General features: G+C 36.5%; 1 protein-coding gene across 1 annotated transcript in view; it reads left to right on the top strand.

Moving 5' to 3' along the window:
- The window catches only part of LOC128858623 (uncharacterized), a 59,223-nt gene extending 47,047 nt beyond the window's left edge, over positions 1 to 12,176 (top strand). Inside the window, 5 exon segments of the mRNA XM_054095042.1 lie at positions 361 to 574; positions 5,152 to 5,503; positions 8,825 to 8,949; positions 11,993 to 12,080; positions 12,082 to 12,176. Coding sequence (XP_053951017.1) covers positions 361 to 574; positions 5,152 to 5,503; positions 8,825 to 8,949; positions 11,993 to 12,080; positions 12,082 to 12,151 — 849 coding nt within the window. The 3' untranslated portion in view covers positions 12,152 to 12,176.
- The last annotated feature ends 3,746 nt before the right edge of the window (positions 12,177 to 15,922 follow it).

Raw genomic sequence — 15,922 nt, 5'->3', positions numbered from 1 at the left:
TAATATGTTTAGCCCTGCCACCTTATATATATGTATGTATGTGTACCGAAGGTAATATGCCAGACCATTTCTGATTTGCAACCAGTTAAGTGTCTTTTCAATTGAGGTTGGCTTGTCTCAACCCACTACTCCCATTTATATGAATGGATTGCCCACATTACATTCGTGTTAGCTTCTCGACTCATATCTATCATTCGGGATCAAAGTTATGAGGTTACTATTTTATAATTAGGTTGTATTACATATTTATATTCATACCTACTTACGTGTGAGGAACGAAATTACTGAGGCCTACTTAATTATTTTCATATCTAAATTTATGTGTAATTTCTATTCATATTTTTATTTAATATTTTTTAGGTCATGTGGGTCAGACGAACAACAGAAAAGGTCTCTTTATTAACTGTTGGCAATATAACATACAGCGGCGACCCAAGAATACGTGTCAAGTTTCAGTATCCGAACAATTGGCGACTGTTCATTAACCCGACGCAAAGGGAAGATGCAGGTGTCTATATGTGCCAAGTTTCAACGCATCCTCCACGAGTCTTTACAACAAATCTGACCATTTTAGGTAAGCTCAATAACACACACACACACGTAAGCATATGTCTGTACGTACCCTGCAGGGAAGAGTACTAGATGTGGACTACAAACTACAAGTTCACTTTTCAACTCAAGCAGTTCGGGTTTTATCTTTCTTCTATGTTAATAATTGGTATTTATAACACGGCGATGTCCTGCAAAATTTCAATTCCAACTGGCAACAGTTAAAAACCTGCGCTATGAGTAGACAAGCGTGGCCCGAATGGAATATGGGTCGCACTAAGAGTCTACTTAAATTAAGTAGAAAGGATTTAAAAATCGTAGTAGGTGTCCTATCTGAGCACTGTCTAATAGGAAAACATGCCAGTAGATTATGGGAACCATCCAAGTACTATTCTAGAAGCTATCAGGATATAGAAGAGGAAGAGACAGTGGAACACATTCTATGCGATTGAGATTGCTCGGTATCGATTTTCTGGGTAGCATTGCGGATATTGTGAATCTAAAACTAGCTAGTATAGTCAGATTTTTAAAGGCCACACAATTGTTTAGAGAAGACCAAACTAGAGTAAGGTTAGGATAGTTCCAAAGGATAACCATTTCAAATAAGGCTATTTTTCTGTAATGGGCCTTATTTTCATTCATCTTCATTAAACTTCTGTAGAGTTCAGCGGACTTGGGCTTCCAAGTAGCTTCTTAAAATTTAATTTTCTATCGATTCATGGATATAACCTTTTAAAAAGGATCTTCGAACAGGGCAAAATAAGGCCAGGCCCAAACGAAGGTTTTAAAAAAGGTGTCCAACGGAGATTTAAACTGAACTATATGTATAACTAGATATATTATAAATCTGTTCCTCTAATCTTACTGACTTGTGAGGCGAGGCTACATACGAGTATAAAGTGCATAAATTTCATGCAAATATTAATTACGCATTTGCTTTATTTAATATACTCGGATATAGAGTTTTTCAAATAAATATTAATGACAATACTCGTCAGTATTTTTTATATATTATATAATCATCTAATCATTTGTCCATAGATGAGTCTTAAATCTTCTTATCTAAAAATATTGCTAACAAATCATGATCATTTTACTACTGGTATTGTTCTAGTCTACGGCGGCCGCCGTAGCCGAATGGGTTGGTGCACGACTACCATTCGGAATTCACTGAGAGAAAAGCGGTTCGAATCTCGGTGAAAACACCAAAATTAAGAAAACCTTTTTTCTAATAGCGGTCGCCCTCGGCAGGCAATGGCAAACCTCCGAGTGTATTTCGGCCATGAAGAAGCTCCTCATAAAAATATCTGCCGTTCGGAGTCGGCTTGAAACTGTAGGTCTCTCCATTTGTGGAACAACATCAAGACGCACACCAAAAATAGGAGGAGGAGCTCGGCCAAACACCCAAAAGGGTGTACGCGCCAATTATAAATAAAAAAAGTGTTCTAGTCAATGACGCACTAATTTGATTTCTGCAATTAAATACCAGTATCTGAACTATGATATAATGTTGCTATACTAATTTGGCTTTTCCCTGCAGGGTGTCTACACATTCATGGGTTCATGTAATTGAATCTTCTTCAGTAATGCCAGCAAGGTCATCCTCATTAGAAAGAGCAATCGAAAACAAAGATGTGGGCGGACACTTCTGCATGCATATACATACATACATACATACACATGTCATTTTACGCAAAATGAATGTATGAATGTACATGATTTGTTACTTATACGAAGCGATTGTGCCCATTGTTGACTCTGAGTGCTTTGCATACATACGAAAAACGGTGATTATTTGGCTTGTAATGCTTCCTCAGTGCTTTGTTTTTTATCCTGATGACCTCATTTAATTTTCTTTGCATTGTATTATAATAAATGATTGCGCATTTTACTTGCTTTACTTCTTGAATGGCACAAAAGAGTGATTTCGAAAATTTTACGCTTCATTCTCAAATAGGATTAACTTTGTTAATTGATAAATACACATACCAGTACAAATACATGTATATAACCCAATTTGTAAAGAAGGTTTTACGAGTATTAGAGCTAAAGAATGAAATTAAATATATGGTGATGATGGGACAATTTCATGTACGTATGTATGTTTCGTTGACTGTTGAAGCTAAAATGGAAACTGTCTCTCAGTCCAAAGGCGAATTCACCTATCGTGATTTTTTGCTTTAATTTTCTCAGGGCATAACGAAAATGTACGAGTACAAAGACTTTTTGTTTGCATCAATTTGATTCTAATATTCTGTCCGAATAAATTGGTGATTACGACTACTATTATCTCTTTTTTTTTGTTTTGATAGCAATTTACACACGGTGCCGAGAACACAGAAAATGGCCACGGCGATTTGAGCACTGAAGGTGGCGTCTTCCCAACACAGTTCCTTTATTTTTGCGATTTTGACAAGCTCCTTTCCAATACCAGACAAACAAAAGGAGATAAAATCGCATGGTTGTGAAAATTCAGTGAATGGCTTAGCAATATTGCGATTTGTGAGATTTCAACTAAACAAACTAATGGGAACGAAATGCCGTGAAAACGGAACTGAATGAGGAACTAGCTCTGGAAACGCAGTCGCCATGACAAAACTCAACCCCGTTGAAAACTGGCAAAAATAGCCTAAGGACTTGGAATAAGAAAACTATGTTCTTTATTTTATCACTCTATAGAAAAGACTGCAAAATATTGGTTGGAGTACTGACGGGATACTGTCCCACATCACGCAGCCAAAATGGGATAGTCCAGAGCGATGCGCGTGACACATGCAACGAAGCGAATGCTGGGGTACTTTGTAACACCTACTTTGCTCCTACCCTGCTCTTTACAATTGTGCCTAGGACCAATATACTTTTTATCCTTGAAGGATATTATTGACTGAACGGCTTGTTAAAACTTGGGAAGACGTGCACTAATAATTACATAAAATAATAATTCGACTCCAAATGCATAGCACTGGCAACACAATGGACCCTAGAGGTCTAAGTGAGATCTTTTTACAGATCAGCAAGCACTACCTAACCTAACATAAATTGTGAAAGCACAAATTAATCTAATTTAATAAATTTAATGTTGTTAATTCTTGGTTCTTCTTGACGACACAGCGAATTCGGAAAGCGGAACCTTGTATTCTATCGTCCTGACTGACGTAATAAGTGGGTTTTTGTTTTTCTTTCAAATTCATCGCACTACGCCCTCAAATTTTTTATTTGCCCTCTTTTTACTTCTTCTTCTTCTTAATTGGCGCGATAACCGCTTACGCGATTTTGGCCGAGTTTAACAAAGCGCGACAGTCGTTTCTTTCTCGTGCTAACCGGCGCCAGTTGGACACACCAAGTGAAGCCAAGTCCTTCTCCACCTGATCTTTCCAACGCAGAGGAGGACTTCCTCTCCCTCTGTTACCACCAGCTGATACCGCATCGAATACTTTCAAAGCCGGAGCGTTTGTATCCATTCGGACGACATGACCCAGCCAACGTAGCCGCTGGATCTTTATTCGCTGCGCTATGTCTATGTCGTCGTAAAGCTCGTTCCATCGTCTGCGATATTCGCCGTTGCCAACGTGCAAAGGTCCAAAAATCTTGCGCAGAATCTTTCTCTCAAACACTCCAAGCGTCGCTTCATCGGATGTTGTCATCGACCAAGCTTCTGCGCCATACGTTAGGACGGGCATGATGAGAGTCTTGTAGAGTGTTAGTTTTGTTCGTCGAGAGAGGACTTTACTGCTCAGTTGCCTACTTAGTCCAAAGTAGCACTTGTTGGCAAGAGAGATTCTACGAGGAGAATGGTTCCATGTGTAGAAGTCCACGCAAGTGGGGAAAGTTACTGATCGACATTCACTTGGGAATGGCCAGGACGATTCTTCTACATATGGTTCAAGCGGCTCACCACGTCCGGGACTAGCCCACGTATCCTCTGGGTAGCTTCCGAACACCCGTTCGGGAGTGAGCTAACGTGAGAAGGCGGAGTATCCCAGCATAGCTGGTTGTGCGCTGGGTTTGGGACCCGCCACTTAAAAAGCCCCCCAATGAAAACAGCAACAAAGCCTCGGATGAGAACTTCCACTTTTTATTTCACAACCAGAAATACTCCCAGCGATGTCGCAATCATCTAATCTATCATTCTTTTATCAAAATCAAAATTTCGTATTTTGGCAAAAGTTTCAATGCAAAACGGTGAACAGCAGCTTTTTTGGGGTAGCAAATTACTGAAAGTAATTAAAAGTTATCCGGACGAGACGGTGAATTTCTGTGAATTATCAGAACTGTCCGAAGCTTTGCCAGCAAACTTGAAATTAGTTAGTGAAAAATTCTTGTACCTCCTCGATTCAGAGCAGTAAATGTCTTCACAAGCACCCCACCCCTTATTTTACAAAAATTCTACAAATCTGACCGTTATTATGTTTCAACTGAATTTTATCTTTATAATATCGACCAGGAAATATTTATCTGTAGAGAAGCAAGTGAAAAAATAACTACTATCGTTTGTTGCTGATACTCGGTATGCTAGGACTCCCTGATATTACACCATCTCCATTACTTTATTCATCAAATTTTCTCGATAATTACTAATACTAATATCAAAACTTTTTGCAGAACCGCCTTTGCGTTTAATAGACGATCAGGAGCGAGAAGTGAGTGACCGATATTACAAAGCAGGCAGCACCATCGATCTTTATTGTCAAGTGTCTAGAAGTTTTCTACTTAAGGAGAAAGTAAAAATTGAAAATTCCATACAACCGTACGAGCAAAATAGAACAAAAGTGAATCCTAACAAAGGTAACACAGGGGCCAACCGGCTGGGTTCCGGATATAATGAATTGGTGTCGAATAACAACCAAAGCAATGCCAAGCTGTCAGGGCACGCGTTTGAAAAACAATTTATCAGTATGATATTTTGGGCAAAGGACGACGAAATATTGCCTTCTACGGCAATTAAACGAACAAGGTAAATTTGAATATTTAATTGTGGTTGAAATAGATGAACACGATGAACATTTTATATACGCTCCGCGGCAAACGATAGCTTATCAGCATTTAGACCAGTTTTTACTATTTGTTTTTTTTTTTTTGAATGCTCAGTACTTTTTTTTTTTGCAAAAGTAAAACAATTGTCTGCATAACATCATATAAATCGAGACTTATGAAAATTATAAACAATCCACAAACTTTCCCTCATAATTACGGTTTTTAATGAGAATTTCTTGACAAATTTTTTGCGATGCATTTTAATTGCTTAGTAAATTTTAGCACAATAAAGTGAAAGTTGGAAGTTACTAAGAAATGCGTTGATTTCTTATAATTTATTTTTTGGTATAATTCGGCGGCCGCCATATGCCGTTCGGAGTCGGCTTCAAATTGTAGGTACCTGCATTTGAGGAAAAAACATGAATACACCACAAATAGCAGAAGGAGCTACATTGTATAAAATATTTTTTCCAAAAAAATCCTTTGCAATGATACCTTAGATGTCTAAATCAATCAAAATTTTGGTGAGTTATTCAAATTTTCCTTAAACGCATCTTCTAAAAATGCCGAAAATAGCTTCGAAAATCTCAATATTTTGATTCAGATGGAACAATTTTCAAACAAATTTATACATATTAAGTTATTTTTTGGAAAACTACTTTTAAAAAGTAATTGTATCAGGTCAGTCCATAAGTTCGTACGCTTTAAATGTGGTTTTAAAATTAATGAAAAGATACTTGAAGTATTTATTAATCAATAATATATTTTCCTTCATTATTTACAATGTCTTCCCAACGTTTAAGCAAATTTTTAATTTCCTGCTCAAAAACTTGTTTTTCCTTGGAGCTAAAATACGCTTCGATATCCCTTTTTATAGCTTCTTTGGAGGAGTAGTTCTTGTTACTCATATCCGAGCTCGTTCAGCTTGCCTAATGTTTGCCTTGCGGTATGAGGTCTTGCGTTGTCGTGGTGAAATAAAACTTTGCGTCTATTCACTAAAGGCGGTCGATTTTTTTTAAGTGCCTCATTCAGGTTTGTAAGCTGATGGGATTTATAATCAGCAGTTATCGTCTGGTTTGGTTTCAGATGTTCATTAGAAACAATACCGGCCATATCCCACCAAATACACAAGAGAATCTTCTTGGGGTGAAGGCCATCTCTAGGGGTCGGTTCTGGTGTTTCATCTTTATCTAACCATTGACGTTTGCGAACAGGACTATTGTAAAGGACCCATTTTACATCACCAGTAACGATACGGTTCAAAAAACGTTCATTTTCAAGCCGTTGCAGCAGCTGAGAACACACATTCATACTCTGCTGAAGGTTGGCGACAAAAAATCTATGCGGAACCCATTTCCCCAGCTTTGAAATCTTTCCCAACTGAATAAGGTGACTGTGAACTGTTCCATGCGATGAATTTAGCCTCTGAGCTATCATATCGACTATCAAATTTGGCTCAGCTGCCACGAGTTCAAGCAAGGCGTCGGAGTTAAAGACTTCAGGACAACCAGCGCACGGAGCATCCCCCACGTCGCAGTTACCACTTCGGAATTTTGAAAACCACTTTCTCGCAGTCCTTACACTCACAGTGTCCTCTCCGTGAACAGTGTTTATTTCTGCAGCAGCAGTTGTTGCATTTTTACCACTTTTATAAAAAAATACAAAAAATGCCTCTTATACGCGTTCGAAGATTCCATTTTATTTTTTAACAACACGAGCTTCTATCCGCGATTAAAATCACTTGTTGAATGCACAATATATTATATCGAAGAAAATATAAGTAGTTCCGTTATATTCCGCGAATCATTTTTTGTAAGGAAAATTCGTACAAAAGTGAAATTATGGGTAAAATACGAACGAACTTATGGACTGACCTGATACTTAGGTATAAAAATTTCGATTTGTCGATGTGGTTTTAATATTTTTCTGAAATTTATTGGCGGAAGTCTTAAATTATAAGGGATTTTATAACTTCGGTGAAATATTATTGGATTTTTTCGAGTGAGGCACCCTAATGTAAATTGAGAGTGATAGTATAGTCTAACGGTTTGTTGCGTATTCTTTTTTATTCCTGATTTCTCATTTCTGTTAAAAAAGGCCAGAAAGACGTGTAGCTATTTTTGATAAAGAGGTTACAACATTTAGTATTCAGCATATTTATCCATGCCTTCTTAAAAATTTAAATCTTTAGATACCGCGCGAAAAATTCACAATCGTCCAAATATTCACAATACGCCAAGTCTTAGAAAAGACCTATGAAAGGAGAATCGCATCTTTGGCCGCATCAGCGCCGTCTGGATTCGGAAGGACCTCTCCGAGCCGTTTGATGCTAAACGAGGTTTTAGACAGAGTAACTCTCTTCCGTGTGACTTCTTCAACCCTCTGCTGCGAAAGATCGGACGAGCCGCAGAACTTAATTGTTCATGCACAATTTTTTAAAGAAAAAAGAGCGTACAATAATTGGCATATGCCGATGATATTAACATCATACGCCTTAACAATCGCGCTGTTAGTTCTGCCTTTACCAAACTGAGTAAAGCAGCAAAGCGAATGCGTCTGGTGGTGAACGAGGACAAAACGAACAGTCGGCGCACTCGCGTATCAAGAGCCATGTCACTGTTGACATTATGATTACGAGGTTGAAGGAGACTTCGTTTATCTAGGAACCAGCACTAACACCGTAATAATTGATGCACCAGGCTATGCAAATTATATATTCGTTTTATTTGATAAAAGTTGGTAGAAATTTGATTGTTATTGATAGTTACTGTGCTGTATCATTTGCATTATATGCTCATGTAGCGAGCGCCTACAAATCTAAACAGGGAAAGATAATCAAGTGGAGAACACTTGGCATTTGGCGGGCTTTGTTAAAATCGAATCAAATCGCTTAGGTGGTTGCTGGTTGAATTACTAAGAATAAGAAGACTTTAATTAAGAAACTGAATTACTCTCTTACAGAAACTAGATGAGCTTGAAAATAACTAAAATAGAGAAATGTTGGTTAACTTGACAATTTTTAAAAAACCAAATTTAATTCGAATACTTAAAAACTTTTAGTTTTCTAGTGCTGTGGTATCACAACGGACTTGTAAGATATAATTATGTAAGTTGATCGTACAGACCTAACCATAACCTAACCTAACCTAATCTATGTCCTTATGTTACTCTGTTAATATGGGTACACTCTGTCGACTTTCGTGAAAGATTTCATCTTTCCTGTATGTATGAGTTAAGCCTCAGAACTTAAATATTTGTCTTTTTTTTGTAATTTTTTTCTTATTCTCTTTTTACATTTAAGCACATCGGAAAAGTGGCTTATTAGTCGTATTTCTATACCGGATGCCAAACTGATTGATAGTGGAAATTATTCGTGCTCCATTGGTAGACTCTTCACGGCCATTGTGCAGGTGCAAGTACTTACAGGTAAGAAGTTCAAATAAAAATATCCTAATATAGTACTGTGGGCAAAAAGTAAGGTGAATTTATTTGTCAAACTTCGCGGGATTAAAACATCGATTTTTACAATGTCTGATTTGATTGAGCAGAGAAGTGCCATCAAATTTTGTTTGCGGAATGAAATTTCGGCTGCGGAAACGTTTAGCATGTTGCAGAAGGCATTTGGTGATTCCACCGTGTCACAGAAAAATGTTTATAAGTGGTACAAAGACTTCAAAGAGGGTCGAGAACGTGTTGATGATTTGGAGCGCTACGGACGACCATCGACGACAACAGATGACCAACACGTGAATAAAGTGAAGGAGTTAGTGCTCAAAAATCGTCGGTTAACTGTTAAAGACCTTACTGATATGATCGGAATATCAGAAGGATCTGTGAAAACATTTTGAAAGACCATTTGGGCCTACGAAAAGTCCAATCTCGTTTGGTAACGAAAACTCTCAATTTCTTGGAAAAAAGTCGTCGCGTTGATGTGTGTGAAACAATGCTTTCAGACTATCAGGACAAGCTCAAATGCATCATTACGGGAGGTGAGACTTGGATTTATGCTTACGAGCCTGAAACAACTGACCAATCAAGCGAATATCGTGCTAAAGGCGAGGCCAGACCGAAAAGAGCAAGTCAAAGTCGTTCAAAAATAAAGGTCATGATGACAGTTTTTTTCGATTTTCATGGTGTGGTGCACTATGAATTCCTTCCACCTGGTCAAACTGTTAATACGGAATATTATTTGAGCGTTATGTGTCGTTTACGTGAAGCAATTCGTCTAAAAAGACCAGAATTATGGGCCTACAACTCTTGGTTTTTGCATCTCGATAATGCACCATCTCACACTGCACTCGTTCTTCGTGACCATTTCGCCAAAAATTCCACGCATATCGTTCCGCAACCACCGTATTCGCCTGATTTGGCTCCGTGTGACTTCTGGCTATTCTCAAAACTCAAGAGACCACTCCGGGGAACGCGTTTCGAGTCGATTGAGGAGATAAAAGCTGAATCGAAGAAGGTGCTGATGGCTATACCGGAAATGGACTATTTGGCATGTTTCGGGGGTTGGAAAAATCGTTGGTATAAGTGTATTTAATCGAGAGGGGATCATTTTGAAGGGGATGAAATTGATTTACAAGAATAATAAAGATTTTTCATTTTACAACCAAATTCACCTTACTTTGTGCCCACAATAGTACATAAGAATATAATAGGATAATAGGTATTGCATAATTAATTACAACTCAAAAACTATTTAGACAGCATTAGGTAGGTAGGTGAAATGGTTGAAGTACCAGTCTGGCACTCCTTAAGGAGCACTAAAGCACCATTTTGATACCATTATGAGACCTCTAACAGACAGATATTTACAGCCAACCGGAGCTGTTGATATAATGGAGAAGATTGATGGGATGGATTTAGGTTGGCGCACTACCCCAGGCTGTGGAAGTAAGGAGCACCCCGTGACGTTAATCGTCTAGAAAGTGTTCAACAGTCTCGTTCTCTGAAAGGTCCCAACATCTTCTGCAATGGGGGTTGAATGGTAAATCTAGCTTTTCCGCGTGTGTGCCGATCGCCCAATAGCCGGTAAATACAGCTACAAATTTGGAAGTTGAATAGCGTGGAGTCCCCAGAACTTCCTGCGTCCTGCATCTATTGTACTGGGGTCAAAGGTTTTTCGAAATAGCACACGAAGAAATAGAGCTCCATCTCTTCAGCGCTTTCCTGAGAAACAAGTGGTGTAATTCCCCTTTAACAAACAGTCAGGCAGTTGCCGATGACCGAGTAGGAGGCCTCTGAGACCAATTTAGGTCCCTTTCATTTCCCTCTATGTTCCTATGTCCGGGAACCCAGATCAGAGATATGTTACCTGTATTCCTCCTTACAGCAGCTGACTAGTACGGATCTGCACCTTGGGATTGGCAGAGAAATGTTAATATCTCCCACGTTCCCACGCAAAGACTTCTGCCTGCACTAGCAGATTCGGCAATTTTAAGGAAATATATAAATTGGCTGATTCAGAGAAAACCCTCCGCTCCGACGCCCGATTCCATCTTGGAGCCGTCAGTATAGATAGAGGTACCAGCTTCGGTACAGATTTTCCCCTCGTTCGAATCCTGCCTAATTGGAAAGATTGCCTTGGCGCAACCTTCCAAATTCAGTTTGGGGATAAAGAGATCTGTACGAAGCTCAGAGAAATACAGTGTTAACAGCCTAGAATTACTACCATGTCTCTTGAGAGATTGCCTTCATAGGTCTACCTCCTTTAACCTGCTTGCACTTTGAGGCGCGAGGGAAATAACGTAAATTATCCCATTAAAAATGTAAAAAATAACATTCATTATACTGTGGTCAATATTATTCTTCACATTAATTAAAGATAGCTCATTTATTTGTTACTTTAGAGATATTCTCTAATACACCTTGTTTCTAAGAAATTTGTGTAGATTCAGAATTTGCTGGGCACTATGTCGAGAAAACTCATTCCACATAAATTGGTCAACCCTAATATGCATAAATGTATAAACTCATATCATATAAACCTAATTTAACTTAAGTTCCAACGGCCATTTGAATTTAATTTAATTAAATTTCATTAATAATTTTTTTTTTTTTTAATTTATGATGAAAACGCAATTTGGCCGTGGCTAGGTTAGTTAGTGCTGGCTGATCTGTAAAAAAATCTCACTTAGGCCCCTAGGGTCCATTGTGTTGCCAGTGTTATGTGATTTGGCCCGTTATGGAGGAAGGAAATTTTCATTACGTAAACTCCTCTTTCAAATTTGAGGCTTTATTATAAACTCTTTTTCGCGACCTATCCTAGCGTGCATATACAAATGCATAAATTTATGTGGGTAGATTTTATGAACACATAGGTACATATGTATTTAATTGGTTAACTTGTGATGAGCTATACAAATTTGAATTAAATATTAATGTAAAATTGTTGATATATTTTGCATTTTGCAGATACAAATATTTTGATATAATTTTTCAAACGCCTCTGTTTCGATACTTTTAGGTGAATTGCCAGCTGCCGTTCAACATAATGCCGCCTCAGACATGCTGCCTACTGCCCCTGTGCTACTGTTTTCAAATTGGATAGATTTAATTATTATTGTTGCCTTCACTGTTACTTCGCGAAACATATCGCCTTCTATTCGAACGGGCTTATAAATAATGCACTTATTAAATTGCATATACTCGTACATATGTACATAATTACAATTAAAATTGATTCAAAAATTACAAGTTACCACTTATGACAATTTTGACACAATTTTTAATAGCTTACGACTTGCGATATCTTTACATTTGTTGTTAAGTAATGCATAAATATTCGTTAATTTGTTTTAAAGTATAATATATATGTATGTAAAGGAAAGAATTACTGAGCATTTCTTCACAATTTGTAACTGAATCAAAATAATAGAAATGTAAACGGCTGTAAGCTCTTTTTGAATGCAACCAATACAAAAAAATTAAAAATTAAATCAAACAAAACACGTGCGCAATGCTTGTATGTATATATGAAATGCATGCACATTTATCTAAGTGCATTTGTGCAGAGAATGAGCGAGTAATATTTTGAAAATGGTTTAGTTAAGAAAATGGAATGCAGGCAACATAAATACTAAAGTAAGCTACATATATTATATTATGTGTATACATACATATGTATCTATTTATAAGTAATGGAGTATGTAATAAAATCTACATTGTATGTACTAGTACAATTATGAAATTGGAGTGTCGCATAGTAATTCGCTCCCATTGAATGTCGGAGCAAAATTAAATAAAATACATCCTCTGATTTGTAATAACATTTGATATGAATTAGGTGAAGTATATTTAAATCGTCCTAAAATTACTATTTCTGCACCTTATACTTTATTAGTACTTAATCTACTTTCATCCTAATCATAGCTCATTCTGACACTGACCGTGAATGAATGAATAAGGTTTGCACTTCGCCCTAATGGTATTTTGTGCCCCGACACTGGCCGTACTTTTTAGCACGAAATACCTGGCGGAAACCCATTAAGCCGTATTCTTTTAAACAAAACGAACAAATTATCATTCTTCGAGGATGGTCTAAAATATTTTATACGCAGCACCTAATTGTTATGTACAATTTTTATTTTTAATTTTTTATGATTCCGAAACAAATTTGACACAAAAAAAAATAGGGAATATTTAGCCTTCATTAAGTGAGAGGGAGTGTACATGATTCAATAATAAAAGGTTTGCTCAGTAAGCAGCTTTCTCATTTCCTCTTGACAAATCGGCTCCCTTAGCAAGACACTGGGTTGCTAACTCTAGAAATTGTTAGCAAAAGCGGAAGAAAAGTAAAATTTGTTGAAAAAACATTTCTTTTTCAAAAGGGTGTGTAAGCACTTGCTCGGTAGGTGAATAACCAAAACGATATGGAAAACATACTGACATACAGCTTAAATCAGGATATCATGAAGTATCTTTTTAGGGCAATGAACATGAAGGATAGGATGGACGTTTTGACTATTTGAGTCCGATGCCTTTCAAATACAGGTTGGGGAAGTACTTACTAGGTTACTTTAAACATACATAAGGTACCAACAAGAGCTAATTTAGCAATACGTAACTAATCACAGCCTCCTGATGGCAGATGGTTTTTTATGAGGAGTTTTTCATGGCATAAATACACTCGGAGGTGTGCCATTGCCTGTCGAAGAGCATCCGCTATTACAAACAACATTTTCTATCATTTCGTGTTTCATGCCCGGGGTAGTTTGGCAAGTAGTTAGAAATGTAAGAATAATCTCGACTTGGGGGTCAAAACTCCAAACTTACGTGGGCATAGCATAGTAAAACAAGGCATGAGTATGTTCACAGCTTGTTGTTAGTCAATTAAATTTATGATGAGTTCGCTTCTTCTCTGAAAGGCTTTCATTAGGGCCATAATGCTTAGGTAAAATTATAGCGTCATATTAGCAAAACTTTCCAACTTCGTGATCAGTTTCCAATTTAAAAATTAATTCAGAAAGTGATGCGAAAAATTAAAAGCAATATTTTAGAAAAACTAAAATGGAAATAAAATCTTCATTATATTGCTCAAATAAAATCAGCTTAGGTTTATTTTTATTTTTTGTTTCCTTATCAGTAAAATTATGATAAAGTCTACCTAAATAAAATCCTATTTTGCTTTTTTTAGATTTGATCAACATTTATTATTGTATGGTAGTTCGTTCTGAACGTTCCGAAATTTTATAGTTTCACTCGTTTATTATGGCAAATATTCAGCAAAATATGTAAATATTTTAATATATGTTTGGTATTTTTCTTAATTTTTTTGGTAAAGTAGTCATTATTTTTAGAAAACTCTATTTTTGGTAAAAGGTCCCAAAAGGTGCCTTTCCAAAGTTGTTATTTGATATTTTAAACTGTTCTGTTTTTAAAGGTATAGGTCTTTTTTTGCGCAAAGTTGTACTTTATTCCGAATTTTTATTTTTTAGGTACTTTGCCAAATATAAAAAATAAAGATTTGGTGGATACATGGATTTCATTGCCCAAAAAACAAAGGAAAAATAGGTTAGTTGAAAAGGTTCTAAACTTAATGAGACTTCAGATTGTCACGAAAGCAACTAAGCAGGAATTTAAAAAATCTGTTCGCATTTTTTGTGGAAAAATAAATATTAAATGGCAAAAAAATGTTCGCAGAAAATAACAGTTTTTAGCCAAAGAAAGCAAATGGCTGAACTCTGAAACATATATGACCTCATCACTAAAAGCTATTATATTTCAAGAAAACCAGCTGTTCCAGGTAACACTTCCACTTCTCGTGGAAGACCTTATGTAGCTTTTGGGGAGTCAAGTGAGAAGACTAAAAAGAGGCGAATTGAAGAACTGGTCTCAAACTACACCTTGGAGGAGCTTTCTTTTGCGGTAAAAGAATTATCTAAAAAAAGTAATAGTCAGGTTGAGTTTAAGGAATTCAAAAAACATTCATTGACTTTACAGGAAACTTTAGGGCTTTATCTTCAGTTAGATCTTTCTCAGAGAAAATATAACTTACTTAGATCAATTATTAATAGTGTGCATTCAGAATTTTTACCTTGCATCTATAAACTGCGACAGTTTCGAGACAGTTTATTACCAAAAGATATTATAACCACAGAACAAGGATCTGAAATAAATCTACAACAACTTCTTGATTATACATTAAAAAGCATTTTAAAATCAATATTAGACAAAGAATATGTAAAATGTGAAACTTTCTCTGACACGTAAATACGGATTCGATGGAAGCTCTGAGCATAGCACCTACAAACAAGTATTTAGCTCCACAGAAATGGCTGACGAATATTTATTTTTAGTTGCTATGTAACTCTTTAACTTGTCAGATGAAAAAGGTTATATTTTTTGTAATAATCCTCGCTCTTCGTCAACATTTTTCTGTCGACCAATTAAATTTATTTTTGTTAAAGAAAATTCCGATTTAGTTAAAACAGAAGGCTTGAGACTGCAGCAAGAAATAAACGATTTTAAACCTATAATTATAAATTTTCAAAACAAAAATTACACTGTAAATTTTAAATTTCACTTTACAATGCTTGATGGAAGTTGCATTAATACCTTATCAGAGACTAATTCTACTCAAACTTGCTTCATTTGGGGAGCTACACCAAAACAAATGAATACAAAAGAAGTTCTTAAACAACCAGTTAAATCGAAAATTTTAATTTTGGGATGTCATCTCTTCATTCGTGGATCCGTAGCTTCGAATGTTTATTACATTTTGCTTTAGGCTTCCTTTTAGAAGCTGGCAAGGAAAAGGCACAGAAAAAAAAGCGTTATTTGATATTCAAAAGAAAAAAATTCAAGAGGGCTTTAAAAAAAAATTAGGCTTAGTTGTGGATAAACCTAAGCCAGGTTACGGGTCCACTAATCATGGAAATACGGCAAGAAAGTTTTT

This window comes from Anastrepha ludens, chromosome 3 (assembly GCF_028408465.1).
Source record: "Anastrepha ludens isolate Willacy chromosome 3, idAnaLude1.1, whole genome shotgun sequence".
Lineage (NCBI taxonomy): Eukaryota > Metazoa > Arthropoda > Insecta > Diptera > Tephritidae > Anastrepha > Anastrepha ludens.
The sequence above is the reverse complement of the archived record's forward strand: the minus strand, read 5'-3'. Positions and strand labels throughout refer to the sequence as shown.